General features: G+C 44.0%; 2 protein-coding genes across 3 annotated transcripts; one reads left to right on the top strand and one right to left on the bottom strand.

Moving 5' to 3' along the window:
* Positions 1-7,384: 7,384 nt before the first annotated feature.
* LOC107376593 (zona pellucida sperm-binding protein 3) lies at positions 7,385-9,793 on the bottom strand. 2 transcript variants are annotated; one of them, XM_015945763.3, is made up of 10 exons: positions 9,307-9,793; positions 9,129-9,244; positions 8,963-9,066; positions 8,721-8,895; positions 8,524-8,641; positions 8,359-8,441; positions 8,143-8,297; positions 7,927-8,079; positions 7,785-7,862; positions 7,385-7,570 (listed from the first exon to the last, which is right to left on the bottom strand). In XM_015945763.3, the coding sequence occupies exons 1-10, from the start codon at positions 9,676-9,678 to the stop codon at positions 7,401-7,403; spliced, it is 1,524 nt and encodes a 507-aa protein (XP_015801249.3). In that variant the 5' UTR covers positions 9,679-9,793; the 3' UTR covers positions 7,385-7,400. The 2 variants fall into 2 exon arrangements, with proteins under 2 accessions (XP_015801249.3, XP_015801250.3); XM_015945764.3 differs by having other exon boundaries at positions 7,385-7,567; positions 9,307-9,752.
* A 660-nt stretch (positions 9,794-10,453) lies between these two features.
* Positions 10,454-13,714, top strand: LOC107376594 (uncharacterized). Its single transcript, XM_015945765.3, has 4 exons — positions 10,454-10,592; positions 10,997-11,353; positions 11,432-11,538; positions 13,368-13,714. The coding sequence occupies exons 1-4, from the start codon at positions 10,544-10,546 to the stop codon at positions 13,578-13,580; spliced, it is 726 nt and encodes a 241-aa protein (XP_015801251.1). The 5' UTR covers positions 10,454-10,543; the 3' UTR covers positions 13,581-13,714.
* Positions 13,715-14,361: the final 647 nt, after the last annotated feature.

Genomic DNA, 14,361 nt, shown 5'->3' on the forward strand with positions numbered 1-14,361 from the left:
CTGTTTTTTTTTATTTTTTGCCAAACCAATTGACGTCAGCTGAGGGAGTCCTGTTAGCTTAATCCAGAGAAAACTATGGATCCTAATGGCGGCTCTGACACAGAGGAAACTTTAAATGTTTATAATTCTACTTCTGATGGACCAAACCGATAGAGTTATGAGTTTGCTGCTCGACCCAGAGAGCAGAGACAAACCATCGGAGGTCTCAGAGAGAATACGGAGTAGATAATGGTACGTGTATTAAATGTAGCATTTTTGTAGCTTTGGAGGAGAAGGTGTCGGAATTGGAGGCCCGGCTCTGCGCTGTTGAAAAGCCCGGAAACAGCCGTAGCTACTTAGCTAGTGCAGGGCTAACTAGCTCAGAACCACTCCGTAGCGATCTTCCAGCAGAAACCGAGCAGCCGGGACCTCAGGCCGGCTGGGTGACGGTACGCAGGAAGCATAGATCCCAGCCCGTGGGACACCACCAACCCGTCCACGTTTCTAACATATTTTCCCCGCTCAGTGACGCACCCACTGACAAGCCGACTCTGATCATTGGCAGCTCCATAGTCAGAAACGTGGCATTAGAGACTCCAGCAACCATAGTTAAATGTTTACCTGGGGCCAGAGCGGACAACATTAAATCTTACCTGAAACTGCTGGCTAAGGATAAGCGTAAATACAGTAAGATTGTTATTCACGCTGGCGGTAACGACACCCGGTTACGCCAATCGGAGGTCACTAAAATTAATGTTGCTTCGGTGTGTACGTTTGCCAAAACAATGTCGGACTCCGTAATTTTCTCTGGCCCCCTGCCTGATCGGACCAGTGACGACATGTTTAGCCGCATGCTGTCCTTCAACCGCTGGTTGTCTAGGTGGTGTCCTGAAAACAACGTACGCTACATTGATAATTGGAAAACTTTTTGGGGAAAACCTGGTCTGATGCGGAGAGACGGCATCCATCCCTCTTTGGATGGTGCAGCTCTTCTTTCTAGGAACATGGCCAGTTTTATTAGTCTTACATGACTACCCAGGGTCCAGACCAGGAAGCAGAGTCGTAGTTCAACACACCCCTCTGCAGCTTCTGTACTGTTACCCACCCACTACCCCATAGTGTCAATGTCCTGCCCACGGCCAAAATCACACAGATTAAATATCAGGCTTAATAAAGCAAATCATGGAAATCTCATAAATATTAGAACAAATTCAACTGAGCAGAAAATTAGAAAAATTAAATGTGGGTTGTTGAACATTAGGTCTATTTTTTCTAAGACTTTGTTAGTTAATGACTTGATTTGTGATAATCAGATCTCTTTGCTCTCTCTCACAGAATCCTGGCTGCAGCAAGAGGACTATGTTGGCTTAAACGAGTCGACTCCTTCAAATTATATAAATCATCATATTGCTCGAAGTACAGGGCGAGGAGGAGGAGTAGCAACCATTTTTCATTCTGACTTATTAATCAGTCCCTTACCAATTAATAGCTACAGTTCATTCGAACATCTTATTCTTAGTTTTCCTAATCCAGATTGCAAAACTGTAAAACCACTATCGTTTGTAGTTTTATATCGTCCACCAGGCCCTTACTCTGAGTTTTTGGATCAGATCTCTGATTTTTTATCTGATTTGGTGCTAAATACTGATAAGGTCATTGTAGTGGGGGATTTTAACATTCCTGTGGACATTGAAAATGATAGCCTCAATGTAGCCTTTAGACTCAATTGGTTTTACTCAAAGAATACATAGCTCCACCCACTCCTGGCATCATACATTATCAGTTTCCCTCTGAAATCAATTTCCCTCTTGAATCAATTTCCCTCTGGGATTAATGAAGTATTTTTGAATTGAATTACACCTTGTGCTGACTTATGGCTTAGAGTGTGAGGAAATAACGATCTTTCCACATAATCCAGTCCCCTCGAACCACTTTCTGATAACCTTTGAGTTTTTTATAACTGAGTTCTCGAGACATAAAAAAAATTTCAGTATAGTCGGTCTCCATCTGACAACGCTGTTGCATCTTTTAAATCAACTGTTCCATCTTTACTGTCGTGAGCATCTCAGAGGAATGTAGGAGAGGGCCATATTTTCATTTCTAGCCCCTCACAAATTGATGCCTTAGTTCATAATGTTACTTCCTCTTTACATGTGGCATTAGATGATGTTTCCCCTTTAAAAAAGAAGGTAATTAGGGACAGGAAGTTGGCTCCCTGGTTTAATTCTCATTTACGAGCCTTAAAACAAAACTCTAGGAAATTGGAGAGAACGTGGCGCTCTACGCACCAGGAGGAGTCCTACTTATCCTGGAAAAATAGTCTTGTGCTTTATAAAAATAAGCTTCGACAAACTAGAACTGCTTATTTCTCAGCGTTAATTGAGGGGAATAAGAATAATCCTAAATTTCTTTTCAGTACAGTTGCTAAACTTACACAGAATCATAGCTCTGAACCATCTATTCCCTTAGCCCTCAGCAGTAACAACTTTATGGGATTTTTCACAAGTTAAACTAATTCTATTAGAAACAAAATCTTTAGCATCCTCCCTAATGTGACTTCTTCTTCCTCAGTAAGTGAGGCAGCATCAGAGGTAACTGTGGAACCTTGAACCGTTTTGATCCAGTTGAGCTTTCAGAGTTATCAAAAATATTAGCCTCATCTAAACCTTCAACTTGCATTTTAGATCCAATCCCAACCAAATTATTTAAAGATGCATTTCCTTTGGTTACTGCCCCCATTCTGGATATAATCAATCTATCTTAGTAAATGGGTATGTACCACAAGATTTTAAGGTTGCTGTAATCAAACCTTCACTTAAGAAGCCTTCTCTGGATCCAGATGACCCAATGAATTATAGAGTAGACCAATATCTAACCTTCCATTTTGATCCAAAGTCCTGGAGAAAATAGTGGCCATCCAAGTATGTGAGCATTTAAACACTAATGCTCTGTTTGAGGAATTTCAGTCTGGTTTTAGAGAGTATCACAGCACTGAAACTGCGTTAGTGAGAGTTACAAATGATATTCTCATGGCCTCAGATAAGAATCTTGTGTCTGTTCTAGTCTTGTTAGATCTCAGTGCTGCCTTTGACACAGTAGATCACAATGTTCTTGTAGAAATGCTTGAACATGTTGTAAGGATCAAAGCAACAGTGCTAGGCTGGTTTAAATCCTACCTGTCTGATAGATTTCATTTTGTAAATGTACATGAAAAATCTTCTTCATACACCAGGGTTACTTGTGGAGTACCACAGGGTTCAGTGCTTGGACCAATTCTTTTTACTATATATATGCTCCCAATTGGTAAAATCATTGGACAGCATGGGATAAACTTCCACTGTTATGCTGACGATACTCAGTTATATTTATCCATTAACCTTGATGAACCTAATTGGTTGGGTACATTACAGGCTTGTCTTGAGGACATAAAAAATTGGATGACTCTAAACTTTTTGCTTTTAAATCAAGACAAGATGGAAGTTCTCACTTTGGACCTGAAATCCAGAAAAGGAAATTGCTTAGTCAATCATCTGACCTGAATGGCATTACATTAATCTCCGAGAACAAAGTAAGGAACCTTGGTGTTATTTTTGACCAGGACATGCCATTCAAATCCCAAGTTAAACAGGTTTGTAGGATTTTCTTTTTCCACCTTCGGAATATTGCTAAGATTAGAAGCATCCTTTCCAGGAGTGATGCTGAAAAACTAGTTCATGCATTTATTACATCAAGACTGGATTATTGTAATTCATTACTCTCAGGAAGTCCACAGAATGTAGTTACAAGTCCAAAATGCTGTAGCTAGAGTTCTGATGAGAATTAAAAAGAGAGATCATATCTCTCCTGTCTTAGCTTCCCTACATTGGCTACCTGTTAAATTCAGAATAGATTTTAAGATCCTCCTTCTCACATATAAAGCTCTTAATAATCAAGCTCCATCATACATCAGTGATCTGATTGTTCCATATGTTCCTAACCGAGCACTTCGCTCTCAGACTGCAGGTTTACTGGTGGTTCCCAGATTATCTAGAATTAAGATGGGGGGCAGATCTTTTAGTTATCAGGCTCCTCTCCTGTGGAACCAGCTCCCAGCCTTAGTCCGTGAGGCAGACACCTTGTCTACTTTTAAGACTAGACTTAAAACATTTTTATTTGATAGGGCCTATGGTTAAAATCTGATGTTAGCCTCGATCTGGACAAGTGGGGGAGTAGAGGGAGGTGGAGTGTACAGTCGGTAAAGACGGCTCTCCCTTGTCCTGCCCTCAACATGCCTCCATTTAAAAAGGCTAGGCTATCCAGAGTTATCTCTGTAGTTATGCTGATATAGGCTTAAACTGCTGGAGGATACACTGACCACTTTTCACACTCTACTACTTTCTTCTACAATCTGCTCTTTAACTGGATTATTTTGTGCAATTTCAGCTGTTAACTTTATTTTTTCTCTATGTGTTTTTCTCCCCAGAAGAAGCTACAATGATGTTCTGCTAAGCTGTGGTGGCCTCATGGAGGGGGCCATCGTCTAGCACACTGCTGCTAACCACTTAAACATTCTCCCTCTGCTGATAATTACTTTTTGCTTTCCTTGACGTTGGATGTGCTACTGCTAGTTTACCCGTTTAATTATAGATTCACTAGGATAAATACAATAAAGTTTATCTCTCGCCAAATAGAATATTTACTAAGAAATCACAATGTAACCATAGACACATTGCTTGGTGTGTGTGTGTCTGCTCTGTCTTCTCCATCCCCAGTGAGTCATGGTGGATGGCTGCTTATACTGAGCCAGGATCCTCTGGAGGTTTCTTCCTGTTAAAATGGAGTTTTCCTCTCCACAGCCGCTATATGCTTGCTTAGTATGAGGATTGCTGTAAAGTCACTGACACTAGTCAGTGGCTTGATGCAATTTGCTGGGTTCCTTATATAGGAAACATTTTTTCTGATTGGCTTAATGAACTGACCTGGATTTGAATGTTTATCATGTGAAGTGCCTTGACTCTTGTCGTGATTTGGTGCTATATAAATAAAATTGAATTGAATTGAAAGCAGCGGGGGAGCAGCAGGTGAGTTAATGATGTTAGCTTAAACTTGTGCGCTAACATCATAATATTGCACAGATTACTATCATGTACTAGACAATTAAAATAGTATTGGTCAGTTAATATAATATTAATACTAATGAGCATCTGTCAGCTGTCTCAGACTCATTAATATCCGTTCACGTAAAGTAGTTTAGCGGTTAGAGAGAGTGAGAGAGGGAGAAAGATGCCTGTGATCCAGTTCTTGAGCTCATGCGGGCTTCTGTGAGCTGGATCCAACCCAGACTCCAGTGAGCCAGTTGAGCTGGTATTTTTAGAAGCTGCACACGATCCTCTCCATGTGGTCCAGGCGGAGGTTCTGATCCGGTTCCGACCCAGAAACCAGCTCCACTGGCCCGCTGAGCTGTGCGTCTCTTCTGGTGGTCAGTTCTGACCTGGTTCTGATGGTGATCTGAGCTCCAGAAATCCGCATTAAATTTTTTAAACCCCCCCCACGGGTCTCTGGAGCCCAGCTTGGACCTCCCTGTCCTGGTACCGACCGATGTGGGCTACAGAAGTCCCGTCTTTTCAGCTGCACAAACACCCTCAGGCATGGCGATAGAGGTGTTGTTTCTCTTATCTGGAAACCCGTGGACTCGTGTCCAGACAGGCTGGAGTTGGTACAGCCTTCACACACTATAGTTTATCAACATGAACACAATCCAACACTAGTAAACACACACATTGACTGGATAACATGACCTCTCTACCCTAAAACTACCCATTCTCCACACTGAGCTGAGGCAGCGCCTAGCTTCTAACCCCTTCTTTCCACCGGAGCCATCAGCAGCACGTTACTGCAGCAGCACGTCTTGCTCGCGTAAGCTGCTGCTTGGCCCTTCCCACGAGACGCGAAGCAGCAGGGGAGCAGCTGTCACCGACAGAGCACGAAGTCGAACGAGTGACTTTGTCAGTAAACACAACAAGCAGGAGAAAATTACAACATGGCTCCAAAAGGCTTGTGTTTTATGTTCTGTCCGTTTTATAATCGCCAATACGGACCTGAAAAACAAATGAGACCGCTAGCTAGGTGATAACTTCTCACGGGGCCGCACAGTTGGTAACTTTTTTTAAAAAAGTAAAGCAACCGAAGGCAGTACGTTTCTTTATTCTGAAAATCTTGGGAGCTTCGCTCCGTTTCCGCATCCGATTTCCTTCCCCCAAAAATGTCGAACCTGACCCGTTTCAGAGGCGTCGCGCGTAGAAAATAGAACCTGCGCGTAAGGGCCGCGACATGCTGCTCCTGAGACGCGGCCGACTCACGCTGCTGACGGCTCCTGTGGAAAAGGTTCTGTTGACCGCAGCGGTTCCTATCAGCAGCTGACGTGCTGCTGCAGTAACGTGCTGCTGACGGCTCCTGTGAAAAGAAGGGGTAACTCCCTTTGGTTACGTCAGAGGTTCAGATTTAGGAAAAAGAGCCTTTTTAGAAGCTTTGCTGAGAAAGGCCACTTTTTACTATAAAACTGTTATGTATTTAAAACAAAATATTCATAATAAGCATTTCACATTCATATACAGCATTTAATATGAATTAGAATTTAACCTGCAATTTGCTCTTTAAACTCAAATGACCAGAATTGTCTCATTTAAGTCGATTTGTAGTTCATACATTTTCATCCAGAAAATTGATCACAAATGGAGCTGAACCACATTGAACCTAAGCAATCTTTCTACCCAGATTAAAATGGTAGCATATCTAGGTTAGGATCGGTGATGCTGATGGCCCTTCACTTACTGAACCTAGATAATTTATTCCCACTGTATGGATGTTCAAATTTTTTTTAGGCCTTTGCAGTTTTAAACCATTTTGAATTCACTATGATTTTTCCCGCTTATTGGAAGAACTTTTAAAGTATAACACTTTAAAAGCCTAATGTCTTGTTTTTAAACTCCCAAACCTTGTGTTTACAAGACCAGATGCTTTGAAGTTGAATACAAACACCCGTTTTTGATAAACAGAAGCTCCAAGCTAGGATGAACACTGCAAGTCTGAGGTTTTACAGTAATAGAGATCAGAGTTTTAGACAGTTTAAACTTCATCTGGTAGGACAAATTCAAACTCAAAGACATTTCTGCAACCCTGCAGTGAGAAGTTTGTCATTTAGGATTCTTTGGATTAAGTGCCATGCCCTAAAGTTTAGAGCTACCACCTAGTGGCTAAATATGAGTAGCATAAATAGTTCAGAAATTCATGAATTTAGCCTAACACCTTTAATGTATTAGCTCCTGTCGTTTTAGTGAACTTTCCAAAGATGTAAGCCCTTCCAGCCACGTGTGGTGGTTTAACAATGTGACCTTAACACCATCCTTCGATTAAACACAACTCAATATTTTAATTTAAACAGTTTATTTCTTTGGATCAGTTTCATCCAAAGGGTCAGTTACAGTTGCATTTGTAGGCAGAGTCTTCAATTCGAACAGCACATCATTGTTAGAGCCTGTGGAGTTTTGGTTCACATCCAAGGACGTCAGGCTGGTCTCCAGGAGAGGGTGTTCAGGTTCAGAATAGTCACCTGCTGTCAGAGATTTACAAGTCACAACAGTACAGTTAAGATCAATTCTGGTCTTAGAGGGCCGATAACAGCATGTTTTAGTGGTTTCTCTGCACACATTAGAAGTTTAATAACCCGTATAGCAGTTTGGGCTCTGCAGAAGCCCGCTAAGTGTTGAACCAGGGTGAAATTTGCTGGCTACTGGCCCTTTAAGCCTGGGATTGAATTAGAACTTTACCCTCTAGATCCTCTTCAATGAAGTGTTCTGGCTCAAATTCGTCAGGAAGCAGGCCATTCTTCAGATCTAGAGACTCATCTGAAACACATTCAACATCTTGAGTGCTGAAGACCAGTTTTAATCAGACCTAGGCTCAACTTACCATTTGTGTTCATCCCACTCCTCCAGTGGCTGCCATACAGAGCAGGTTTGTAGAGTTTATAGAGGACATGAGGGAGCTCCTCTGCAGGTAGAGGTCCACGTTTGCTTGATGGCAGAATTGATAGTGGGCCAACTGTTGCCTCCTGGTCCCATACTAGAGAGAAAGTCACACCTTTAATGTCAATAACAATTAAAAAAAATCCAGAGAGTTTTATACCTTTGTTAGTTTTCAAGCTGGTCCTCCACATGCGCTCAGATTCTGCTGCGTTGCCAAATGATCGAGGAGAAAACCCAGGGATGGACTTGGTTCCAGCTTCCTCCTGGGCTTTACAGTAGCCACACAGGTAGTCGTTTCCATCAGCTGACCGCCACCTAGAGACCTTATGTCAAGTTAGAGCTCACTACAATCAAGACTACACAACACCACACTTACCGTCCATTGATGAAGGTGCAGGCTTTGTTTGGTGCTTCAGCATCAGTTACTGGTACAGCATTCAGGTGGCATGTGATGTAGAGCTGCAGAGGACACATGGGAAACTTGAGTGTTATATATAATCTATATACACACACACACACACACTTTCCCCCCCAAACCAACCTGTCCTCGCTCATCATTGTGGAATTTAAAGGCATCAATGGTCAACTGCAGCTTCTCATCTTGGATTCTGGGTAAAAACTCTGCTTTGGAGTCCGAGAGCTGAGAGTCAACCAGGCACCTTCAAAAAAAGTTAAAGATTTTAGTTTGAAGGCGTTGTCATAAAGGACTATTTGAGTCACATGGTTTGATGACCTCACCCATTCTCAATGAAAACATATTTAGGGTCCGAGTTAATGTCTGGTTGGAGCGTGGCCACACAGCTGCTCAAAAACACCCTGAGGCCCATGTGATGTCCCACCCTCACTGAAGCCTCCAGGTTGATGGGCTCACCCAGGCTGAAGACATTGGCACCCCTTTCATACATCCAGTCATCTGGGGAAAGATACTAGTCAGCACAACACAAAGTGGAACAAAAACAAGATTCGAGTAGTCAACCTACCATTCATAATCCTCAAGGTGAAGTCAAGGTTCTCTACAGCAGCCTGGGTGGATGTGAAGGGAATCCAGGTGGGCATGAGGGAGGAGCTGGACAGACTGTACTTCCTGAGGGGAGACAATAAGGTCAAGCTTAAGACACCAAGATGGAGGACAAAAGGGAGACAGACCTGTCATAGTGGCACTCAATTGGAATGACAGCCTCATCCATGCGAACGATCCCATTAGGAGATGCCATGGGCGTGTAGATGAGGAGGTTAGTGTAGACCAAAGAGTCTTCAGTCATCTGAAATGTAACAAAGTTAGTTAAAGTAGAGAGATATAGTAGAGATGAGCAGCTATAGTTACCCAATGTTTGGTGCCACAGTCGTCCAGTCCAACCACGATCCTGTACTCCTCTGGTGAAGAAGCTGAAGCCCTGCAGAACTCGCTGTCGACCACGCCAAGGTGCAGCTCTCGACTGTCGACAGGAGCGCCGACCATAAACATGTCAGCTGTGATCAGGATCTCCAGAGTGTCTGGGTGACAGACCACAGTGACTGTGTTAACCTGCTCAGGCTGCTGCTGCTGCTCCTGCTGCTGAGCCACACTCAGAGAGGGGCTCTGAGGCTGGGGTTGTTTGAGAGAGACAGGCAGCGTTGGCAGGAACGCAAGCGACGAGCAAAACAAACAAGGCCCAAAAACGAGGCCGAAGCCAAGCCAAAGCCACAAGATCGCCATCAGGTCCCAACAGCGGCAGCAACAACAAGGTAAAGACTGCAAGTGTTTCTTCCTGACCCACAAGACAGTGATCTTAGCAGCACGGGCCTGGCTTTTAAACCCACAGCAGAACACACCTGAGTCCAATCAGCCACTAATCAGCCTCTGATTGGATCCACCTTAGTTCAGGCACACATATAACAAGCAGGAAGGAGTTTTAAAATTAGAATAAAAAGTCCTCCAAGATAAAGTTTTGTTTTTTTTGCTCATGATGGTGACTTTGTGTAAAAATAGTCCCTAATTAGTTCCTTCTGGTGGAATTTTTATCAGTGCTTCTGATTTAAAAGTGGAATTAAAACTAAAACTTTCCTCAGTGCACCATTCGTTGTGTGCCAACTGCCATTTAAACCCCAGAAGAAGAAGAAGAAACTTTCCTCAGATGTTTAAAAGATCTTTTTTTATTTCTAGTTTGTGTCTTGAAAAAGTTTCACTCCAGGGCTGAAAAACGAAGGCCCACGAAGGGTGTGGAAAATAATTCTCACTGGCTTGATTTGATCCAGATTTTATTAGTTGTTTTTTTATCTAAACGTCAAAATAAAGCTTAAACCAAGAAGCTGCACTCATTAAAAATTACTTATAAAGAAAACCTTAACAGCTGCAGGTTTGCAGCATTTTGACACTGAAGGTTGAGAAAAAGTGCAGAACAACGGAAGGATTCTAACGGCTGCTCTCTCGCTGTGAGGTTCTCTTCCTGCACTGAGGTGAAGAACAATAAGAACAGGAGGGGTGTGTGTGTGTGTGTGTGTGTGTGTGTGTGTAACGTCTCACACACAGCAGAGGATAGAACAGAACCTAACTGCGTTTTCTTTCTTTAAATCTAAAAGACATGAAGACTCGTCTGGATTGTGCTTTCATCTTCATTCAGATCTTTGAAGGTAAGAAGTCTTCTTCACTTACAGAAATATGCAGCAAAGTATTAGAAACTCATGTGTTTTCCTGTGTAACCGTCAGGATGCGTTCGTCAGCTTTAAGCCTTTAACCGTTTCACTGATTTGGGGCAGATATTGAATCTCTGCTGTGGGGTTTTGGTTACAGCTGGAGCTCTGAGGCTGTATTTGAACTAAATTTGATTTATTTAAGTTCATATGGTTATTAGGTTCTCATAATCTAAATTTCCTGCTGAATATTACAAATTGGTGCAAGTTTCCATGTAGAGAACACCATTGGATGAACAACAACATAAAGTCAGGATTTACAGTTTGTGACTTTGTAGAAACGTGACAGTAACGTAAGTAGGAGTGGTGTGTGTCCACCAGAAGCTGATTCCTTTCCCTTCCAGCTTGTGCAGAGTTGGTCTTCAAGCGTCTGACAGAGGGTCAGTCTCTGGGGCTCTCCTGCCTCCCTCAGGAGGATCATGGCCCCCCTGTAGGCCTCCACCTGTACCATCGCGGGGTTCAGACCCAGACCACCCTGCTGTCCTTGTCTGCAGCCAGAGCGGTTAGGGTGGACCCGGAGCGTCGGGAGCGCCTGCAGCTCAGTGGAGGTCTGGACTCCATCAGGATCAACGTCAGCATCTCTGACTTACAGCTGAGTGACTCGGGGCTTTACACATGGGAGCTGAGTTACAGAGAGAGGAACATCTCTGATCGGATGATCCAGAGCGAGCAGAAGGTTTTCCTTCTGGTTGAAGGAGCAGGTAGATTAGCTCTCACATGCTGCAGTTACTCATGAGCACCTGTGCTCAGATGTGAGAACAGGTGTGTTTGTGTTGCAGGGAGACCTCGCACGTGCGCTCACAGCTGCACCCCTCTGCTCTGGACCATCACTGCTGCTGCAGGACTTCTGCTGCTGGCCTTCAGCTGGATGATCTTAGAGAGATGTGTGAGTCTTCCTCATGTTAGAGCGCATGAAGACTAAATGATCACATTATGGGTGAATGCCTTTGCTCTTTTTGCTTTTCATCAAGATAAAATGTAAAAAAAACTGCATCAGTTTTTCATCTCACCACCACAAGGCTGAAAAGGAGCAAGCAGGCTCTCGCCTTGTAACAAATAAAGGTTACGTCAAAGTAGAAAGATCTGTTCATCCTAGAATTGTGTTTTACATTTGAAGACTTGTACTTTTCCTCTAAATCTGAGACCATGGTCTTGATTCGGAAAAGGGTAGAATGCCTTCTCCGGGTCAGGGATGAGGTTCTGCCCCAAGTGGAGGAGTTTAAATATCTCGGGGTCTTGTTCAAGAGTGAGGGAAAACTGGAGCGTGAGATCAATAGGCAGATCAGTGCTGCATCTGCAGGCGTTGTGCCGGTCTGTCGTGGTGAAGAGAGAGCTGAGTCAGAGGGTGAAGCTCTTGATTTACCGGTCAATCTACGTTCCTACCCTCACCTATGGTCATGAGCTTTGGGTAGTGACCGAAAGAACGAGATTGCGGATACAAGCGGCCGAAATGAGTTTTCTCCGAAGAGCGGCTGGGCTCTCCCTTAGAGATAGAGTGAGAAGCTCGGTCCTCCGGAAGGGTCTCAGAGTAGATTCGCTGCTCCTCCACATCGAGAGGAGCCAGTTGAGGTGGCTCGGGCATCTGGTCAGTATACCTCCTGGACGCCTCCCTGGTGAGGTTTTCCGGGCACGTCCAACCAGGAGGAGACCTAAAGGTAGACCCAGGACATGCTGGAGGGACTATGTCTCTCACCTGGTCAGGGAACACCTTGGGATTTCTCCGGAGGAGCTGGCCCAAGTGGCTGAGGAGAGGGAAGTCTGGGCCTCTCGCCTTAGGCTACTGCCCCGCGACCCGACTCCAAATAAGCGGATGAAAATGGATGGATGGATGGATGGATGGATGGATGGATGGATGGGTGGGTGGATGGATTGATGGATGGATGGATGGATGGATGGGTGGGTGGATGGATGGATGGATGGATGGATGGATGGATGGATGGATGGATGGATGGGTGGGTGGATGGATGGATGGATGGATGGATGGATGGATGGATGGGTGGATGGATGGATGGATGGATGGGTGGGTGGATGGATGGATGGATGGATGGATGGATGGGTGGATGGATGGAAGGATGGATGGATGGACTTGTACTTTTTTTTTACCTGTAAATTTGTCTAATTTTGATATTCAAATACTCAAAGATGAAATTAAAGATAAAGTCAAACAGACTGAAAAATCACTGAGAATCAAGAAGTTGAGCAAACTCAGTTCAGAGACAGCTGCTTGATTCTGATTCTTTATTGTAAAATAGAGGAATTCATTTAAAAGTGTGGAAGATGATGATATACTCATATTCTAAACACGGCCTACCACTGGCATACTACAACGTCTAAATCTTCTTTTGGTTGAACATGTGAAAAAATTCAGTTGATTTTTTTCCCCTAAGAATGAATTAAACTACAAAAATTCAGCGATGACCATTAATGCGGGAAATGTTTGTAATAAATCTGATTAATAAGCTCCATCTCTCTGTAAATGAAGAAAGTTAAACTGTTGTCAGATCATCTGCTGCTTTTTTTATTTTATCCTCAAACTTTTTCAAGCTGTTTTTTTGTGTTGACTAATGATGTTGTTGCTACGACAACCAGCTCTCCCTATGATGTCCACTATGCCCTGCTGCTCATTTATTATCAAAAGATTCAAGTGATGCAAATTGGAAGTAAAAACACGTAGTGTGTGAATTTCTTTCCTGATGACGCACTGTTGTGTTGTAGGTGAAGTTACGGCATCACTCCGTGCCACAGCCCCACTCTCCCATCTATGAGGAAATGAGCCAGAAGCAGCAGACCCCTGGAAGCCCCCAGAACAACCATGAGGCCCCCTCACACCTGGAGGAAGTCCACTTCCCCGTTTACGCCAACCCAAATGTCCGGCCACAGCAGGAGAACTACTACGCCTGTCCCAGACAGCTCGTGCTCAGAGCCTGATGTCACTATGACCTCAGAACTGGTTCAAACATCCATCCATCATCTAAACCTGCTTGTCCACCCAGGGTGGCAGGGGGCTGGTGCCCATCTCCAGCAGTCTCTGGGTAAGCAGGCGGGTACACCCTGGAGAGGTTGCCAGTCCCTTGCAGGGCAACACACATCTAAGGACAGTTTGGAGAAACCAACCAACCTGGCTCATGTTTATGGACTGTGGGAGGAAGCTGTAGTACCCTGAGAGAACCCACGCACGCACAGAGAGAACATGAAAACTCCATGCAGAAAGACCCCAGGTTAGGATTAGAACCCAGCACCTTCTTGCTGCAAGGCAACAGGGCTAACCACCGTGCAGCCCCTGGTTCAAACAATAGACCGCATTTACAAAATAATTAAAGGGGCCATGCAACCTTTTTTTCAAGTTGTAATTGTTCTATGGTGTATTAAAAACATGTTCAGGAAGTTCTTTGTAAAAAATATTCTTCTCAGATAAAGTGATTTCAGCAGTTTTATTTTTGACAGCTTCAGGGCTCTGTCATAACAAGCGAGAGGTGGCCCCGCTCACTCACCCCTCAATAGCAGCCTGAGGGGCTGCTATTAGCTGAGAAGCTCATATCTAGAAGGGGCTTGGGGTAGAGTTACGCCTGGGACACACCGGCTGCCGAAGCGCCGGGAGGCAATGCGCTCACGAAATTCGGCCGCTGCTTGCTTCTCCTCAGGTCTCTCCGCTCCGGTCGAGGTGCGCCTCGGCTCAGCTGCAGTTTTTCTTTTAACCACTTGGTGTCCT

Source organism: Nothobranchius furzeri, chromosome 12 (assembly GCF_043380555.1).
Source record: "Nothobranchius furzeri strain GRZ-AD chromosome 12, NfurGRZ-RIMD1, whole genome shotgun sequence".
In the NCBI taxonomy this organism is placed as follows: domain Eukaryota; kingdom Metazoa; phylum Chordata; class Actinopteri; order Cyprinodontiformes; family Nothobranchiidae; genus Nothobranchius; species Nothobranchius furzeri.